We start from the raw sequence: 20,276 nt of genomic DNA, 5'->3' as shown, positions 1-20,276 counted from the left end.
GGTAGTCTGAAATCTGCCATCTATTACTCTTGCTAAACAGATAAACCTTCCTCCCTTTTTTTATATTTCTATTTACTTCCATATTCAAGGATGCTGCATCGGCCTTATGATCACTAATTCCCTGTTCTGCGCTTACAGAGTCGAAAAGTTCGGGTCTGTTTGTTATCAGTAGGTCCAAGATGTTATCTCCACGAGTCGGTTCTCTGTTTAACTGCTCGAGGTAATTTTCGGATAGTGCATTCAGTATGAGACCTGAGTTTCTCCTGGCGTATACAACTTTCAAATAACTTCCGGGAATTCAGCCAGGTAACACTTTCAGCGACCGCCGATATTTCGGCGGGAGAACACCCCGCCATTTTCAAGGCAAACTGCAACGGACAGGCGGCGTACATGCAAATTTAATACCTCGGTTCTCGGACCCAAGCAGGAAAGATAACACACACACACTGAACACTAGTGCCACCAAAGATGGCCAAAGTCAGAGCTATCGATAGTGAGACTATGAATTCGCAGGTGAGGTAGCATTGAGTCTATCCCTCTCTTTCTTGACAAGGGAGAGAGCCGGATTCCAAACAGAGTTTAAACAGAAACCTCCATCCCTGTTAACAAGGTTGCTCGCTAATTTAATCTCAACTGCCTCCCGAATCACACTGTCCCAATAGCTGGACGTGCATGCCAATATCTCGGTGTTATTATATAACATGGGGTGACCAGTATCCAAGCAATGTTCGGCAATAGCAGATCTATTAGGCTGCTGTAATCGTGTGTGCCGTTTATGCTCAGTACATCTGTCCTCCAGGGTCCTGATAGTTTGACCAATATATGCCATGCCGCAGCTACAAGGGACACGATATACACCCGCCTTACGCAGTCCAAGATCATCCTTAACGGAACCCAAAAGTGCTCTAATTTTAGATGGAGGTCGGAAAACGCATTTCACATCGTATTTCCGTAAAATACGACCGATCTTATTGGACGTGTTTCCTACGTAAGGCAAGAAGGCAGTAGACTTAGGTGTTGACTCAGAATTATCATCAATCACCTGATGTACAGTTGGTCGATAGCGCAACGCACGTTCAATCTGTCTATCACTGTAACCATTTTGACGAAATGTAACTTCAAGATGGGACAGCTCAGCTGGCAAAGTCTCAGCGTCAGAAACGATATGTGCCCTGTGTACCAAGGTACGAAGTACCCCTTCACGCTGAGCCGAATGGTGACAACTATTAGCTTGTAAGTACAAGTCGGTGTGAGTACGTTTCCTGTAGACTGCATGTCCCAATGATCCATCATCCTTCCTCCTAACCAACACGTCGAGAAAGGGAAGGCAACCATCCTTTTCCACCTCCATCGTAAAACGAATGTTCGGGTGGATCGAGTTCAGATGTTCTAGAAAGACATTCAGATTCTCCCTACCGTGAGGCCAAACAACGAAGGTATCGCCAACGTATCTATAGAAACAGGCGGGTTTTAAAGGCGCCGACTCCAATGCACGTTCCTCGAAGTCTTCCATAAACAAATTTGCGATCACAGGAGACAACGGACTACCCATCGCAACTCCATCTGTCTGCTCGTAATACTGGTCATTAAATAAAAAATAAGTGGATGTCAACACATGCCTAAAGAGATTAGTTAAATCAGCACCAAACCTGGCTTCAATTAACCGCAACGAATCAGACAGAGGAACACGAGTGAAGAGAGAGACCACATCGAAACTCACTAAAATATCAGAGTCATTCAGCCTCAGTCCCTCCAAACGACGTAAAAAATCAGCTGAGTTCCTGATATGATGTTCACACCGTCCTACTTGTGCACTCAACAGAGAAGCATTCAGTATAATGTCACTGGATGCTCTGTCCCTACCACCCTAAACATGTGAGTGTCCCAGTCTATATCTGGTAAACTGAAATCTCCTCCTAAGACTATAACATGCTGAGAAAATTTATGTGAAATGTACTGCAGATTTTCTCTCAGTTGTTCTGCCACTAATGCTGCTGAGTCGGGAGGTCGGTAAGATGAGCCAATTATTAACCTAGCTCGGTTGTTGAGTGTAACCTTCATCCATAATAATTCACACGAACTATCCACTTCTATTGCACTACAGGATAAACTACTACTAACAGCGACAAACATGCCACCGCCGGTTGCATGCAATCTATCCTTTCTAAACACCGTTTGTGCCTTTCTAAAAATTTCCGCAGAATTTATCTCTGGCGTCAGCCAGCTTTCCGTACCTATAACGATTTCAGTTTCGGTGTTTCTATCAGCGCTTGAAGTTCCGGTACTTCACCAATGCAGCTTCGACAGTTTACAATTACAATACCGATTGCTGCTTGGTCCCCCCATGTCCTGACTTTGCCCCGCACCCTTTGAGGCTGTTCCCCTTTCTGTACTTGCCCGAGACCATCTAACCTAAAAAAACCGCCCAGTCCACGCCACACAACCCCTGCTACCCGCGTAGCCGCTTGTTGCGTGTAGTGGACTCCTGACCTATCCAGCGGAACCCGAAACCCCACCACCCTATGGCGCAAGTCGAGGAATCTGCAGCCAACACGGTCGCAGAACCATCTCAGCCTCTGATTCTGTCCCTGTTGCTGAAGCGCAGCCATATTCAAAATCTCGAATATTTGGGTTTCATCTTAATTTGCTGATATTTGATGATGGCAGTCGCCAAAATGGCTTAGTAAATATAGAAATTTAATAAGTGATCTAGACGGTTTTATTCATAAAATATTCATAACGTTTGTGGACCTAGACAAGAACATAATTTCTTTATTAACTTCCAAATTCAGAACGGTGAAGAGTATTCTTATGTCCTGGATGGATGCAGAGGCACACAGGAGACTCTTACCGGCTCGATGGTGTGTAGGCTGGTGGCGACTAAGGCATCCTCCAGGTCCTCCCAGCGGCTGTGCGCCAGGAAGCGGAAGCGCCTCAGGATTTCTGCCAGGAAGAGCTTGAGCTGCAGACGGGCGTACTGGGTGCCCACGCATCTGCGTGCGCCCACCCCGAACGGCAGGTAGCTGCACGCATGCTCCTTCCCTGTGCGGCCGTCCGAGAACCGCGAAGGGTCGAACCTCAGAGGGTCTGGGTGAAACTGTGGCACGCGTTGCGTGATGCCAGGTACCAACAGCAGCACGGTGCCCTTAGGGACCAGCACCCGCCCTCTGGGCAGCCGGAGGTCCTCCGAGGCCTCCCGGGGGATCACAGGGACTGTCGGGTATAAGCGCAGCGTCTCCTGTGGAAGTAAGGTTTTCATTCTATTCCGACCACTACTTGAGGGAAAAAACTCTTTGGCTTGGTAGTAGAACAGGTGTTTAACAATAGGTATGTTAAACATACACTTAGGTGACAAAATTCATGGGCTAGCGATTTGCACATATGTCAGATGGTGGTAGTATATTGTACATAAGGTATAAAATGGCAGTGCAGTTGTTGTTGTTGTGGACTGGCAAGACAGCCAATCCACTGTGACGGGTAGCCGAAAGGCACGCGTTTAAGCTCACGCAGGCTGGCGTGAGGTCTGGAACAGTTAAAGGATTTGAGTCTAGCAAATAAAGTACGTAGCTGTTGGAATACTTAACTTTAATCCATAATTGGTGAACATCGGTCTGACGGTACATGCATCACAATATAAATAGCAATTGATAATGGCGCCTTGCTAGGTCGTAGCAAATGACGTAGCTGAAGGCTATGCTAACTATCGTCTCGGCAAATGAGAGCGTAATTTGACAGTGAACCATCTCTAGCAAAGTCGGCTGTACGACTGGGGCGAGTGCTAGGAAGTCTCTCTAGACCTGCCGTGTGGCGGCGCTCGGTCTGCAATCACTGACAGTGGCGACACGCGGGTCCCACGTATACTAACGGACCGCGGCCGATTTAAAGGCTACCACCTAGCAAGTGTGGTGTCTGGCGGTGACACCACAGTTGTCATTTGTACTCAGGTGATTCATGTCTGAAGGTTATGGCCACACAATGAGGATTAATAGAATTTGAACGTGGAGTGGTAATTGGAGCTAGACGCATGGGACATACCATTTCGGAAATGGATAGGAAATCCAATATTCCGAGATCCATAGTGTCACGAGTGTGGAGGGAATAAACTTCACTTAACGACCCAGAGCAGCGTCGTTTGCGTCCAGTTATCAGTGCTAACAGACAAGCAACACAGCATGAAATAACGTTAGAAATCACTGCAGAACGTACGACGAACGTATCTGTTAGGACAGTGGGGCGAAATTTGGCGTCAATGGGCTGTGCCAGCAGACGACTGAAGTGAGTGCCATTGCTAGCAGTTCGTGCACAAAATACTGCACCTGCTATGCTTTCTCAGTTATGGTCGGATACTGAGCCAGCATGGCTCACCATTACTGCAGGAGAGTTCCACAACTTGTCCTGTCAATGGCACGTCGAGGCGCTGCACTACGCCAGGCAAAATGAGGTCCGACACGATATTAGGAGGCTTACCATGATTTCTGTCGGCTCAATGTGTAGTCAGTCGCTAGATTACGTCGTGAAATTCCGACAGTTTTTTGAAAGTACGGCTAGCCCGATACCTGCAGGTAGTCTCTGGTCGACTGCTGGACAGAAGCACCTATAGCAGGCACTCAGAAGAACGCCTGTAAGGGGTGAAATGGGGGGTGGGGCACAACTGTCCTTCTCGTCGCTGTCGACTTTCCGACAGATGCCCATGGTCGCTGTTGCTCGCCGTATAAAATATATCCCCTTCATCCACGCCATGTTCGATGTCTCACTGTGTTTGTTTCTCATTTTCTGTACCTGTTCACGCAATAGCTCCATACTTAGCAATCATATAATCTGAAGAGCCAAAGAAACTGGTACACATGCCTAATATCGTGTAGGGCCCGCGAGTACGCAGAAGTGCCGCAACGCGATGTGGAATGGACTCGACTTATGTCTGAAGTAGTGCTGGAGGGAATTAATACCATGAACCCTGCAGGGCTGTCTATAAATCCGTAAGAGTACGAGGGGGTGGACATCTATTCTGTACAGCATGTTGCAAGACATCCCAGGTATGCTCAATAATGTTCATGTCTGGAGAGTTTGGTGGGAATCGGAAGTGTTTAAACTCAGAAGAGTGTTCCTGGAGCCACTCTACAGCAATTATGGACGTATAGGGGTCGCATTGTCCCGATAGAATTGCCTGTTGGAATGCACAATGGACATGAATGGATGCAGGTGATCAGACAGGATACTTACGTACATGTCATCTGTCATATGGTATCAGGGGTCCCATATCTCTCCAACGGCATATGCCCCACACCATTACAGAGCTTCCACCAGCTTCAACAGTCTCCTGCTGACATGCAGGGTCCATGGATTCATGAGGTTGTCTCCATTCCCCTACACGTCCATCTGCTCGATACAATTTTAAACGAGACTCGTCCGACCAGGAGCATGTTTTCAGTAATCAACAGTCCAATGTCGATGTTGACGAACCTAGACGAGGCGTAAATCTATGTGTCGTGCAATCATCGAGGACACAGCTGTGGACCTTCGTCTCCGAAAGCCCGTATCGATGATGTTTCGTTGAATGGTTCGCACGCTGACGCTTGTTGATGGCCTAGCATTGAAATCTGCAGCAATTTACGGAAGGGTTGCACTTCTGTCACACTAAACGATTGTCTTCAGTCGTCGTTGGTCCCATTCTTGCAGGGTCTTTTTCCGGCCGCAGCGATGTTCGAGATTTGATGTTTTACCAGATCCCTGCTTTTCACGGTCACGGTACACTAGTGTAAATGTGGTATGGGAAAATCCCCACTTCATTGCTACTTGACAGATCGGTATCCTATCGCTCGTGCGCCGACTATAACATCATGTTCAAACTCACTTAAATCTTGATAACCGACCGTAGTGGCAGCAACGAACCATCTAACAACTGCGGCAGACACTTGTTGTCTTATGTAGGAGTTGCCGACCGCAGCGCCGTTTCCTGTCTGTTTACATATCTCTTTATTTGAATACGGATGCCTATACCAGATTCTTTGGCGCTTGAGTGTACAACCGCTCGCTCGACGAAAAATCCGTTCCCAAAGACAGGAAAGTTGCACAGGCCACACAAACATTCAAGAAAGGTAGTAGGAGTAATCGACTAAATTACAAGCCCATGTCATTAACATCAATGCAGCGGGATTTTGGAACATTTATTATGAGTTACCTTGAAGACAACCGTCTATTGACACACAGTCAAGACGGATTTAGAAAACATCGTTCTTGTGATACATAACTAGCTCTTTACTCACCTAAAGTGCTGAGTGCCATTGACAAGATATTTAAAATTGGTTTAGTGTTTCTAGATTACCAGAAGGCTTTCGACACTGTACCACACAAGCAACTTGTAGTCAATTTGCGTGCTTTTGGAATATCGTCTCAGTTATTTGACTGGATTCGTGATTTCCTGCCAGAGAGGTCACAGTTCGTAGTAGTTGACGGAAAAGTTGTGAAACAGAAGTGATTTCTGGCGTTCCCCAAACTGCTGTTACAGGCGCTCTGCTGTTCCTCATTTATATGAACGATTTAGAAAACAATCCTAGCGGCCATCTTAGGTTATTTGCAGATGATGCTGTCATTCATCACCTAGTAAAGTCATCAGAAGATCAAAACAAATTGCAAAAAGATTTAGAAAAGATATCTGTATGGTGCAAAAATTTCAGTTGACATTAAATAATGAAAAGTGAGGTCATCCACGTTTGTGCTAAAAAAAAAAATATCCGCTGAACTTCGGTTAGACGGTAAATCAGTCAAATCTAAAGGCCGTAAATTCAACTTTGATAAATGATATGGGAAAAATTTGATGGTGCTGATTTATCAAATTATGCAGATATACTATTTCATTCAAGTATTTTTTCAAGGATTATACTTTGTATGAATATGATAAATTCACAAGAAAGTAGTTAGGACTGGTACAGCCGCTTTATCTTTATTTGGTATTGAGTGCAATAAACAATCATAATTAGTACTTAAGGTAATAAATACATTAAAAGACACTGCAAAAACTATAAAATTTTACTTTTTCCTAGCAAAAATTTCTTCTACAAGATGTAGAAGTATGAAACCGGAATTTCCCTATAGATGGTGCTAGCTGTCAGTGTAGGGCCCGTGAGACCACGTCTGGAGCGCCATCTGCTTTCTACAACGGCTGACGACGAATGTCTACACACAGTAACCAAAGTTCCATACACTGGTATTTGTTACAAACCCATAAACATGTCGACTTTGGTGCCTACGATCTACGATCGTGGACAACATTCGTTTCCTGTTATAATTTGAAGAAAAATGCTACAGATTCGCATCAAATGTTTGTCGAAGCTTTCGGCGAACATGCTCTTGGGAAAAAACAGTGTTTCGAGTGGTTCAAAAAATTCAAAAGTAGTGATTTTGATATGAGCAACGACAATGGCGGGAAACCACCGAAAAAGCTGGAAGACAACGAATTGCAGGCCTTATTGGATAAAGATGGTACTCATACTCGACAGAAACTCGCGGAACGAATCATTGTAACTAAAAAAAACCGTTTCTCTTCTGTTGAAAGCTATGGGAAAGGTGCAGAAAGTGGAAAAATGGAGCCTGCCGGGGTGGCCGAGCGGTTCTAGGCGCTACAGTCTGGAACCGCACGACCGCTACGGTCGCAGGTTCGAATCCTGCCTCGGGCATGGATGTGTGTGATGTCCTTAGGTTAGTTAGGTTTAATTAGTTCTAAGTTCTAGGGGACTGATGACCTCAAAACGGACATACTTTGAGAATACTGAGTCGTAAATCATTGGCGAATCGAGGCAAGCCATCGACATCCACTGCACTGTACTAGGTGGGATCAGAAGTGTGCCATCTATTATGAGCTGCTAAAACCTGGTAAGACCGTTAACACTTATTGCTACAAACAGCAAATGATCGATTTACAACAAGCACTACGTGAAAAATCACTGGGATATGAAAAAGGCAACACAAAGTCATATTGCTCCATGATAACGCCCCATAACACACAGCAAAACCGGTCAGGGAAACGATCGAGGCGTTCAGTTGGGAGATACTAGGGCATGCAGCTTATCCTCCAGACTTGGCCCCTTCCGATTGTCATCTGTTTGCATCACTGGGACACGCTTTCGCTGAACAATGCTTCAATTTTTATGAAAATGTCCCACTGACTGGTTCACTTCAAAAGAAGAACTGCTTTTTTGTGGGGTGGCATTTATAGTCTGCCGGTGAGGTGGGAGATATGTATAAATAGCAATGGAGATTATATTGAATAAAATATTGTTTATCAGGTTCAAACAGCAGATGTGTAATTATTGCAACCAAATTCCGGTTTCATACTTCTACACCTGGTATATAAATGAAGCAGGTTCAACCTAAACTGTGTCAATATTGCAAAACTGAGAAGTAAATTGATAATTTTACTTCACAGAAATATACAAAAGGTAATTACATGACTAATGAGTATCATACAAAAGTATTCCACAGTAAATGAATAACTTGTATGTGTGTGTGGAAAAATGTTTCAATATCTTGTTATAAAAATCGCTTGCTATGAATTCCAAGTGAAGAAACTTTGAAGATTTTGTTGGTGATGAAAAATGATGAACAAGACTGAGACCAATAACACACAAAAAGGTGTTGATTTTCAAGAGATTAAAGAATGTTTTTAATCAGATCCATCACGTAAAGACAAACATACAAGTAGATGTAAGAAATGTATATGAAAATATTTAAAAGATAAGAAATTTGGGTGATCCTTTTTTAAAACTTCTTAATAATTTTCTTAATACAGAGTGGCGCACATAAAACCGGCCATAACCGGAATGTGAATGCGTGTGAGTAGCATTACTAGCATGTCAGTTTCTTTGCCACCTTCCAACAGCAGTAGCGTGTGAGTATTTCATACTGAAAGTAGTCGTTATAAACCGTGTACTTCATTGTCATGCCTTACTCCATTGAAGAAAATGTGTCCATAGTTGAAGAATGTGTGCGGTCTGAATCCATTGAAGTTGTTTGTGACACTTTTCATGAAAAATTTCCTGAAAGTAATATTCCTGCAAAATCAACGATTCAGGATCTAGTGAGAAAGTGGCGTTCAACAGGCAGTGTTATTAATTCAAAGAGAAATAAGGCACTGACTATATGTACACCTGAAGTTGTGGCAAACTTAATGGCACACATTGAAAGAAATCCCTACAAGTCAGCATGATGATTATTACAGCAATGTGGGATATCTCACAGGTCATGTCAATGCATCCTTCATGGCTTAAAACTGAAACCTTACCATGCGAGAGTTGTTCAGCAAATAAAAGAAGTGGACAAGAGTAAGCATACACATTACTGTATTTGGTTGCTGGAAAACGTCGCTGGAGGACATCTTGATCTGTTCCTCCTCTTTTCGACAGATGGACCTTGGTTCTATCTGATGGTTTACATTAATTCACAAAACACAAGACACTGGGTTACAGAGAATCCCCATAGCATACTGCAAAAGCTGTTACACGATTCAAAAATTGGTGTATGGTGCGCTGTATCTGGTGACAGAATTATCAGGCCATTGTTTGTCAACGAAACTGTCAACACATATGTTAACATGCAGCTCTACAATGAATTTTCGGCTCTGTTAACTCCAAACGAAAAATGTTGTGCATATTTCCAGCAAGATGGGGCAACTTCTCAAACGTTGGATTTGTCCTTAGCTCATATACACACTGATTTTACACAAGAGAGGACCACTAGTAAGGGCTTGTGGCCACCCCGCTCTCCCGACTTGTAACCATGTGTGTTTTACCTCTGGGGATTTCTAAAGGCTAGAGTCTACAGCAACAATCCCAGAACACTCGACACATTAAAAAACAAAATATGTGAAGAAATTACGAACATTTCTCAAAGAGTACTGATAAGTGTTTTCCTTAACATGCTTTGACATTGACAAGTTTTCTTGGATGTTGGCGGAGAAATTTTCAACAAAGACTTTAAATTCCTTTCTAAACTATTCTTATTAAAATAATAAAAGTTACTGTTACTGAAACTGTTAATTACAGAGTAATAATGAAACTGTAGAATAAAAACGTATTAAAGCGATGATGTACATTGATTTTCTTCATTCACATTCCTTTCAGCGCAAGTTTTATGTGCGCCACTCTGGATTAAATAAGGGACTAACAAGGAACAAATCCATTTCCCAGCATCATGATTATGGGAGATGAAATAATGATTAATTACCACAGTTTAAATAAAGGTGAATTAATTGATTTAATTATATCACATAATTTACCTGCTTCTACAAGGACTCTCAATAACATGATGGTAGTTTAATTCAAAAGGAGAGCTATAAATCTTTGTATTAGAGGCTAAGGCAATTTAAAAATTCAGAAATAATTAATTTAATGAATTTGCAAGGTTTTTCATTTAATCAATAATTAATCCAAAAGACGAAACAGACCACAACATATACATGGAGTAAATTATTTTTGCAGATGTGATGATGATGATGTTTGAAAAAACTCGACCACTGAGTCCAAAAAAAATAGTGAGACCAGATTAAATTTATTCAGTAGTAAGCTATTTTAGCAAAAAAAAGAGAACAAACCATAGTAAAACAGTTATTTGAGATTAAAGAAATAACGAAAATTTAATGAAAACTTTAAAGCTTTGTCTGTTGACCATAAAAGAGTCTTTAACTATAGTGATATTAGTAAACTGAGAAAACAGTCTATATAATGAAAGAATTACATGGTAGAAGTAGCTAAAAAGAGAACTAATTTTAGAAAAAGAGATAAGTTAAATATAATAACAGCAAATAGAAAAATGTTCAGTTGTATTTCTACAGATTACGGTGCACTAAATAATACCAAACAATCTGTTCAAGTTTTGTGCAATAAAATCAGAGATATATTAACATCTGATGAGTACTGATTAGCGAAAAGTACATTTAATATTCAGATGTTAACAATTCCAAAAGGCAGCAAATGTAAGAAAATAATAAATTACTTGATGTAAAAAAGACGAAAAATGTGTTATAAGAATTAATAATAGTGATAACTTACGTTGTCCTGGAGCAATAATAGTTGCTTTAATGTGTCACACAGATTTTATCTTGGGCAGAGAACTAACAACTGGAGAAATTAAGAAAATTGGAGGAGATAAGTATAAATCAGAAAACGAGGAAACCAGATTATTATTATGTACCCAATTAAGCAAATACAACAAAGAAGGATTAACTCTAGATGATATTAAAAATGTTGAGCAACTATTGGGTATTCAAATAAATGTTGTATGTACTGAAAATTTTAATTCAGTTATCTCTTGCTGCACAAAACTTGCAACAATTTCCATGTTACTAACAGTATGTCAGGATTCTTTGGATGATCACATTTCTGTGATAAATGTAACAAAACAAATAAGAAGAAGAATGAACATAAAGGTAAGATAGAAAAATATATGCATATTATAAAATTGTACAGAACAGAGTACTGTGGAAAATAAGATATATTGTTGAAAATGTTACGCATAATGTTATAATGTATAATGCTTAAATAGTCAACAAGAAGTCTGTAATATTGATTGTAAATGTGAAGAATGTAAAAGGACTTATTTGGGATCTAAAGAACACATATGTGACTTTGAAAAAGGTAATCTAGAAGTAGAAATTTAAAGTCATCATTGTTCAACACAACGCAAAATACAAAAAGGTGGTGTATGTGGTTTAAAATGTATGGTCAAATATTGACAAAAATGTAATAAAATAGTTGTAAGGTCAATGGAGAATATAAAATTACTACATTATTGGGTGTACAATAATATAGTGACAGAAAACAGTTGAAGTGTTGTAAAAAAGGATCCCCAAAGAGAATTCCATGTACCTATACTGAAAAATATGGAACTGAAGAAGAAACAAGAAAAATATCACAAATCTCACAGTTTTAATGGTGATACTTTTTGTAAATTTAAAATAAACGATGACTTCTGTAGGTGGATGACATCTAGTTAACGTATTGATTATATATTTTTAGCTCATTATGCTAAAGACTATGATTTAAAATTTATTCAGAAGCACTATGTTGAATATACAATAAAGCTATACATTATCTACAGAGGAACTTAATGTTATTGGAGATAAACAACTACTCCTAAAATTATAGATAGCAGCAATTTTATACAAGGAAAACTTAGTAACCTCCAGAAACATTTGATTTGAAATAATTAGGGAAAGTTTGCCTTCTACCTTTGTTCAACACATAGGAAAATGAAAATTACAAAGGACCAATTCCTGATATCAAAAATTATTGTGCTGATACTATGAAACTGAAAGATAAAGAAATATTGATAAAATGGCATAGTCAATAGGGAAAGAAAATTATATACTCACTATGAAAAATGAAATTAATGAATACTGTAATTCTGATGTAGATATGTTAAGAAAAGGTTATTTATAACTAAGAGAAAAATTCCTAGAAGCAGCTAACATATATCCATCCTGTTATTTAACGATTGCTGCAGTTTGTATGGCTGTACACAGATCTAAATATTTACCTGTTGAAAAAATTTCTGTACTGGATAAGGGACAAGAGGAAAATTATACTAAAGAATGTATATTTACTATCAAAAATAGTCTTGATCACAATTTATTTATTACAGTGACCGGTTTCGACCACTACTGTGGTCATCTTGAGACCAATGAGTAAGGACCTCCTTCTGCTGGAGAATCAATGATTGGTCATTGGTCTGAAGATGACGACAATAGTGGTCAAAACCGGTCACTGTAATAATTAAATTGTAGTCAAATCTGTTTTTGACAGTAAATATTTGTAACACTTTGATCTCTGTTCACTCCCACAATGTATTCAAAAGTAAAGAATCTATAGCTTAGTTAAACTGTGGAAACAATAATACCATTTAATTTGCTCTTAATGGCTGGATATAAGTCGATGGATTTGATAAAGAAACCAATACCATTTATCAATACCATAGCTGTGTTTTGCAAATGTTTTAACACTGCAACAGATAACAACAAAAATCGAGAATCAGTGGATGATCTATATCAAAAGCCATTAACAAGAAGTACATAAATACGAAATTCAGAATCTAATTTACCAGAGATGGGGGAATGTAATTGGATTAACTTAGCAGAGCATAAAAAGGTTAAGAAATTAAAACAGTTATGTGAAGTTGTCAAACCACTAAATCCAAGACAGGATTTTTATAGTGGTCATACAAATACAATAAAATCAAGAGCTAAAGCTGATAATGAGAACACAAGAATAAGATATATTGACGTGAGTAGTCTCTACCCAACTCTACAATATTATCATTGTGATCCTGTAGGTCATCCATTATAAATATGTAATCCAAGATATTATTGTAAAAACTGCTATGGGCTTATAAAATGTAAAGAAGTGGCACCTAGAAATTGTATCATCCTGTTTTATCTGTGTGAATGAAGATTGATAAAAATGTATAACTGTTGTTTCCTGTATGTGTAAAATACGCAGGAGTAAAAATAAATAAATATAATCATAATGATGATAAAAGAAGTTGTACTGGAAATTGGACAACTGACAAAGTAAATAAATGTACAGATAAAGGATATAAAATTTGAGATACCTATGAAGTATGGAATTTTAGAAATGTAGGGAACCTATTGTTTAAAAATTATATGATCATCTGTATGAAAATAAAATTAATAACCAGCCCCCAAGAGATTGAAACTAATAAGTTGTATATAAAATATATAAGAGAAAAAATATGTATTGACTTAGATAGTGCTAAGAAAAAAGAAAATACAGGTAAATGAGCTGTTGCTATGTATAAATTCATTTTGGGGAAAATTTGGGCAAAAACAAAACATGAACAAAATTGAGTATGTCACAGATTTACAACAATTTTATGAGATAGTGTTGGATGATAGATTAAATACACTCCTGGAAATGGAAAAGAACACATTGACACCGGTGTGTCAGACCCACCATACTTGCTCCGGACACTGCGAGAGGGCTGTACAAGCAATGATCACACGCATGGCACAGCGGACACACCAGGAACCGCGGTGTTGGCCGTCGAATGGCGCTAGCTGCGCAGCATTTGTGCACCGCCGCCGTCAGTGTCAGCCAGTTTGCCGTGGCATACGGAGCTCCATCGCAGTCTTTAACACAGGTAGCATGCCGCGACAGCGTGGACGTGAACCGTATGTGCAGTTGACGGACTTTGAGCGAGGGCGTATAGTGGGCATGCGGGAGGCCGGGTGGACGTACCGCCGAATTGCTCAACACGTGGGGCGTGAGGTCTCCACAGTACATCGATGTTGTCGCCAGTGGTCGGCGGAAGGTGCACGTGCTCGTCGACCTGGGACCGGACCGCAGCGACGCACGGATGCACGCCAAGACCGTAGGATCCTACGCAGTGCCGTAGGGGACCGCACCGCCACTTCCCAGCAAATTAGCGACACTGTTGCTCCTGGGGTATCGGCGAGGACCATTCGCAACCGTCTCCATGAAGCTGGGCTACGGTCCCGCACACCGTTAGGCCGTCTTCCGCTCACGCCCCAACATCGTGCAGCCCGCCTCCAGTGGTGTCGCGACAGGCGTGAATGGAGGGACGAATGGAGACGTGTCGTCTTCAGCGATGAGAGTCGCTTCTGCCTTGGTGCCAATGATGGTCGTATGCGTGTTTGGCGCCGTGCAGGTGAGCGCCACAATCAGGACTGCATACGACCGAGGCACACAGGGCCAACACCCGGCATTATGGTGTGGGGAGCGATCTCCTACACTGGCCGTACACCACTGGTGATTGTCGAGGGGACACTGAATAGTGCACGGTACATCCAAACCGTCATCGAACCCATCGTTCTACCATTCCTAGACCGGCAAGGGAACTTGCTGTTCCAACAGGACAATGCACTTCCGCATGTATCCCGTGCCACCCAACGTGCTCTAGAAGGTGTAAGTCAACTACCCTGGCCAGCAAGATCTCCGGATCTGTTCCCCATTGAGCATGTTTGGGACTGGATGAAGCGTCGTCTCACACGGTCTGCACGTCCAGCACGAACGCTGGTCCAACTGAGGCGTCAGGTGGAAATGGCATGGCAAGCCGTTCCACAGGACTACATCCAGCATCTCTACGATCGTCTCCATGGGAGAATAGCAGCCTGCATTGCTGTGAAAGGTGGATATACACTGTACTAGTGCCGACATTGTGCATGCTCTGTTGCCTGTGTCTATGTGCCTGTGGTTCTGTCAGTGTGATCATGTGATGTATCTGACCCCAGGAATGTGTCAATAAAGTTTCCCCTTCCTGGGACAATGAATTCACGGTGTTCTTATTTCAATTTCCAGGAGTGTAATATAGATACAAATTTGACTATGCTTCAGGTGAAGTATAGTTTCAAGGATTATTATGTGGAAAGTAACATAACTACACATACTTACATAGCTGTATTCACTACATCAGTTGTATGATTGTATGACATGTTGGATAAGCTAGGAAAAACTTTTATATATTTTGATACAGGCAGTATAGTATCTGTTGATAATGGTGAAAATACTGTGGAAATGCTTTGTATGCTAAGTGAATGGATCAATGAATTACGAATTAACTGCGTTAGTGGTTGGGCTTCAACTGCGCCTAAAAGTTACTAATTTGAGAACATTCATTAAAACATAGTGATGAAAATAAAGGGATTCACTTTAAACTGTAAGAATATTCGAAAAATGAATGGTCAGATTGAGGATGAAGTGAAAGAAAAGATACAATTGGATTACAACCAAATAATTATATCTGTAAATACTAAAATTTCATAAGTAAAACAGTTAAGAAAGAATTCTCATTTCAGTGTAATAAAAGAATAGTTCCAGAAAATTACGATACAGTGCCATATGGCTTTTAAATTTTATTAATAAATTTTTAGTTTATAAATAAATAAATGAAAGCCTTATTGAAGAAGGTCAACAGACAATACTAATTTGTTTGAAAAGATTACTGAACTAGAAGCAAATTTGTTTTGTGATATTACTGGTTGTAAGTATTTGAATACTAGACACAAAAATAAAATATGCTTGGAATGGAATAATGAATTTAAAATTATTTAGCCAGACAGATTTTTGAATTTCATTACTGGCTGAGATTTTTCTGTTTTTTGAAGGAGCGAATATTTAACTGAGATATAAAGGAATGAAGAAACTTAATGAACTTCATGATCTAGAATCTTTGCTTTAAATTCTTTGATGTATGCATCCCCAGCCATCGCAGAAAATAGTCTATAGCTGTCGATGGAAATGTGTCTTCTTCTGCCACTCCGTTATAAACAATAAGTATTCCCTGGTGGTAAACTCTCTCGCCTGGTGCCCATAGCCATATTTTCCCTGCAGGAATTACTGTGTCACTGTCTTCAAAGTGTGTCGCATTTAGAGAATCCTTTTGTGGCCCAAATATATGGAAGTCCAAGGGCCCAAGGTCTCGACTGCAGGATAGATGAGGCAATGATGTCCAACACATTATGGTGATGTATTCCCCGGGTTGTGAGCTTGTGTGCGGGCATGTATTATCAGATCAAGATTTATTTCGGGTTCTTGTCAGATCAAAAGGTCGGAAATAATTCTTGAGTTTATTCAAGGTATGCACTTATGCCTATGAAGTATTGGTTAACGCTTTTGGCAACACACCAACGCTATTCAAAAGACTGTCATCAAGACTTTGCGAGTAGAGGGAACTGTTCAAATGGTTCAAATGGCTCTTAGCACTATGGGACTTAACATCTGATGTCATCAGTCCCCTAGAACTTAGAACTACTTAAACCTAACTATCCTATGGACATCACACACATCCATGCCCAAGGCAGGATTCGAACCTGCGAACGTAGCGGTTTTGCGGTTCCGGACTGAAGCGCCTAGAACCGCTCGGTCACACCGGCCGGCAGAGGGAACTGTCTAAAATTTCTTCTTTGAGGGTAACTGCTGGTTTTCCCACTCTAATGACTGCCTTATTGTTTCTGGCTCAAATTTAGGCATCCTAGTTTCGTTCATGACAGAAAGGTCTGTGATTGGAATCAATATTCTCCAACATCTCAGATTAAATGACTTTTCTTTCCTTTAATCTTATGGTTTTTTGGGGCTATTCACAGGTCCCGTCTTGAGCAAACCATTGAACAGCCATGAGTCTCTGTCACTGAATACACACTGCCAATTCTCACATAGTAGCATCTGCGTTATTCACCACATCGGATGCAGTGATGGTGAGTGGACGTTCTAAACATGGCTGTTGAAGAAGCTTACTTTCTGCTCTCCCTTACCCATCGCCCAACACTTCACCTATGAACTACATCATTATTACCTTGGCATTACTCTCTCACTATCAAAAAACCGCTTGTGAAAGTTCACAACAGTTTCTTTACCTCCAACCAGAAATTCAATTATAGAACATTGCTCATAACGAGTGTCTTGCAATAACACCATTTTGAAAGTCGCTGTGTCACTTCCATTTGTCGGACGTGTTCAAAACTTCGCACACATGCAGAAGGAACTTCAAATTTCAAGCACGTACAAAAACTTTTCTGTATTTACAGACCCTTGAAAAATATTTGGGGCTTATTTATTGAACAACACTCGTACCATAGTAACCGACGACTTACAGTTTAAAAGTAAATCTCGGACAACTGATTCATTTTACAATTTTCCTCTGTCCTTGTGCATGTGTAAATTTTGGCTCCTAGTGTCTCCTCTATTTATTGAACAAAGCTATTCCTTGCTGTGCATCTAGAGAATGGGCAATGTGTGTGTGAGCTAGTCTAACTGAAACACCTTGCCCATGAGGAGTTGAGGGACGTCTTTGGCGAGGGGGATGACTATTTGCGGGCTGCCAGCCTTGCAGACCTGCACAGTCTCAGGGTGCTGGAGAACACCAACAAGGTGAGCTGCCACCAACTGCATACTGGGTGTGGTCACAAAGTGTGCTATCGAGAATGTCCCCAGTGCTCCATATATGCAGCAATATACATAGAGCTGACATGCATAGAGGCGACTGTTTATATTGTTATTATGGTGGTCATATTAGATGGTACAGCACTAGTGAGGTGGACTGTCACTTAGTATCTGCTGTGACTCACACCTGCAAACATCAGGGTTCTGAGAGGATGTCCCCAGTGATCCACATGCAGATGACAGACTACAATTCAGCTGGTTCTTGTAAGTGTCTGTCTTGGTAGTATTTGGGATAGTGGTGCTAGTGATGACTGTAGTGTTTGTGGTATTGGATAGAAACACCTAGGTGAACTTTGACTAGCAAGCTGCTGTGCCCCAAGATAGTAGTCATAATGCATGCTACAAGATTTCCCCAAATTTTAGGTTGTTCACTGTAAGTGGCTGCCAACGGCCTTGCAACAGTGGTAACGCTTGTTCCACCCCAGTTCACTGATGTTAAGCGCTGTCGGGGTTAGCTAGCACTTGAATGGGTGACCAACCAGTCTGTAAACTGACGTACATTTGAGAGAGCAGGGTGCTGACCACATGGCCCTCCATATCTGCATCCAGTGATGCCTGTGGGCTGAGGATGACATCATGGCCGGTCAGTATCATTGGGCCTTCATGGCCTGTTGAGCGGAGTTTAGTATACAGTTTACTGCACGTGGTTGCTGTTGGTGGTGGTGCCAGAGTGCTTGGGGCCAGCTGACAACTGGGTTAAACAGCACTCATGGCGCATTGTGATGGGATTTCCTTTTTGTTTATTATTATTTTTGCTTCGACAGTGTACATTGCATGTCATCAAACAGGGCTAGAGTAGCCATTACTAGTCGAGCCATTTGTAACTGCACGTGTAACAGAGTTAAGGTAATCCAGACAACAATGTGGGAGCCTTATGTACATGTGCAGCAAATTGATAATGACAAGTAGATAACAGTGACTCTGAAGTACAGCTATGATGGAAGTCCTCAAGGCAATTGCCAGATGGCGTATTCGTTTTGTTAGTGTAGCAACTCCATACCCAGAAAGGAAAGCAGAACAGGTAATTGACAAGTGACTTCCTTACTTCAGGAACAAGATCGACCAAAATTCTGCAGGGAGCTAGCTTGAGAATGTAACAAGTGCTGATATTATGAGTGTTGCATGCAACACTCAAATGCATATTGAAGGTTGGAATGGCAGAATGGTTGGTGGGATTGGATAGTAATCTGGAAGTGTATAGTTGCCTACAAAGTGCTGTATCCCAAGACTGTACTGATAAAGTGTGGTGCAAGATAATATCCCTTGGCTTTGGTACGTGTACAACAACTTTGGGACTTTAGTTGATTGTTGCTGTTTGTGATGGCAGTGGTGGTGATCGTGATGGTAGTGGTGGTGCTTGTTGTGGTGATGGTGGCAGTATTGGTGGTGGTCGTGCCAGTGAATAGTAACATCCAGATGAGCTATCATCCACATAAGATACTGTTATTCAAGACTGCTGTGAGAAGGCATGCTGCCAGAGAATGCCCCGAAAGTTCCATATGTGTTTCATATTACAGACAGTTCATTTTCTTGTTGTTGGCGTCGCTGTCAGTGTGTTAGGGTCCAGGTAAACACTAGCCTAAGCTATTGGCTTCGTGTATGGACAGCACTTCGTGTTGCTGTTGTTCTTATTCTTGTTTGTGATGGTAATGATGATGATGGTGGTGTTGTTGTTGGAGATGGTGCTGGTGGTGTTATCTATGGTGCTGGTGCCAGTAAATAGCAACATCTAGATGAGCTATAACCCACATAAGCTACTCATACGCAAAACTGGTGCCAGAAGGCATACTAGAGATTACGCTAAGTTTCCACATATGGATCACATTTCAGGTGGTTCACTTTAGTTTGATGTTGATAGCGAAGCTGTCAAAGTACTAGGGCCTACCTAAGTACCAGCGTATCACCTTCGTTTATGGACTACATTTCGTGTGGATTCTTCTAATGAAACTCAGTTTGGAATCTACTTTATCTGAAACTAATTTTATATGCACCCTCATAGTGGATTTCGTTCAATAAATCTGTTGTGACTGTTGATTTTTACCAGAAAAGTAAAAGTGCATCAAAGTGAGGCAAATTTCAAATTTTACTCAAAAAATTTAGGTGTGGACAATCTTTCTTTGCACCCAAAGTAAGTGATATTGAAAAGTCCAAAATCTATTACGATGGACTGACGATTGCAACCTTGGGAAAAACCCCTTTCTCAACTTTGAGCTGCAGCTACACTGCCTGCAGTGACTGGAACACTCCAATTATTCATACGTGTGGTTGTGGCAAATTTCTCGCGCTTGAGGTAACTGTTTGGATGAACAA

The 20,276-nt window shown here is 41.1% G+C and overlaps 1 protein-coding gene across 1 annotated transcript; it reads right to left on the bottom strand.

The window, feature by feature from the left end:
* Window positions 1-2,809: 2,809 nt before the first annotated feature.
* LOC124550751 (cytochrome P450 4g1-like) lies at window positions 2,810-3,259 on the bottom strand. Its single transcript, XM_047125474.1, has one exon. It carries the CDS (start codon window positions 3,257-3,259, stop codon window positions 2,810-2,812), a length of 450 nt encoding a protein of 149 aa, XP_046981430.1.
* Between the last annotated feature and the right edge of the window lie 17,017 nt (window positions 3,260-20,276).

Source organism: Schistocerca americana, chromosome 9 (genome assembly GCF_021461395.2).
Source record: "Schistocerca americana isolate TAMUIC-IGC-003095 chromosome 9, iqSchAmer2.1, whole genome shotgun sequence".
Classification (NCBI taxonomy): Eukaryota; Metazoa; Arthropoda; class Insecta; order Orthoptera; family Acrididae; genus Schistocerca; species Schistocerca americana.
The sequence above is the reverse complement of the archived record's forward strand: the minus strand, read 5'-3'. Positions and strand labels throughout refer to the sequence as shown.

What these genes read in the sequence shown, in the direction of transcription:
- LOC124550751 (XM_047125474.1), bottom strand. Translation starts at nt 3,259, where the DNA reads ATGAAAACCTTACTTCCACAGGAGACGCTGCGCTTATACCCGACAGTC.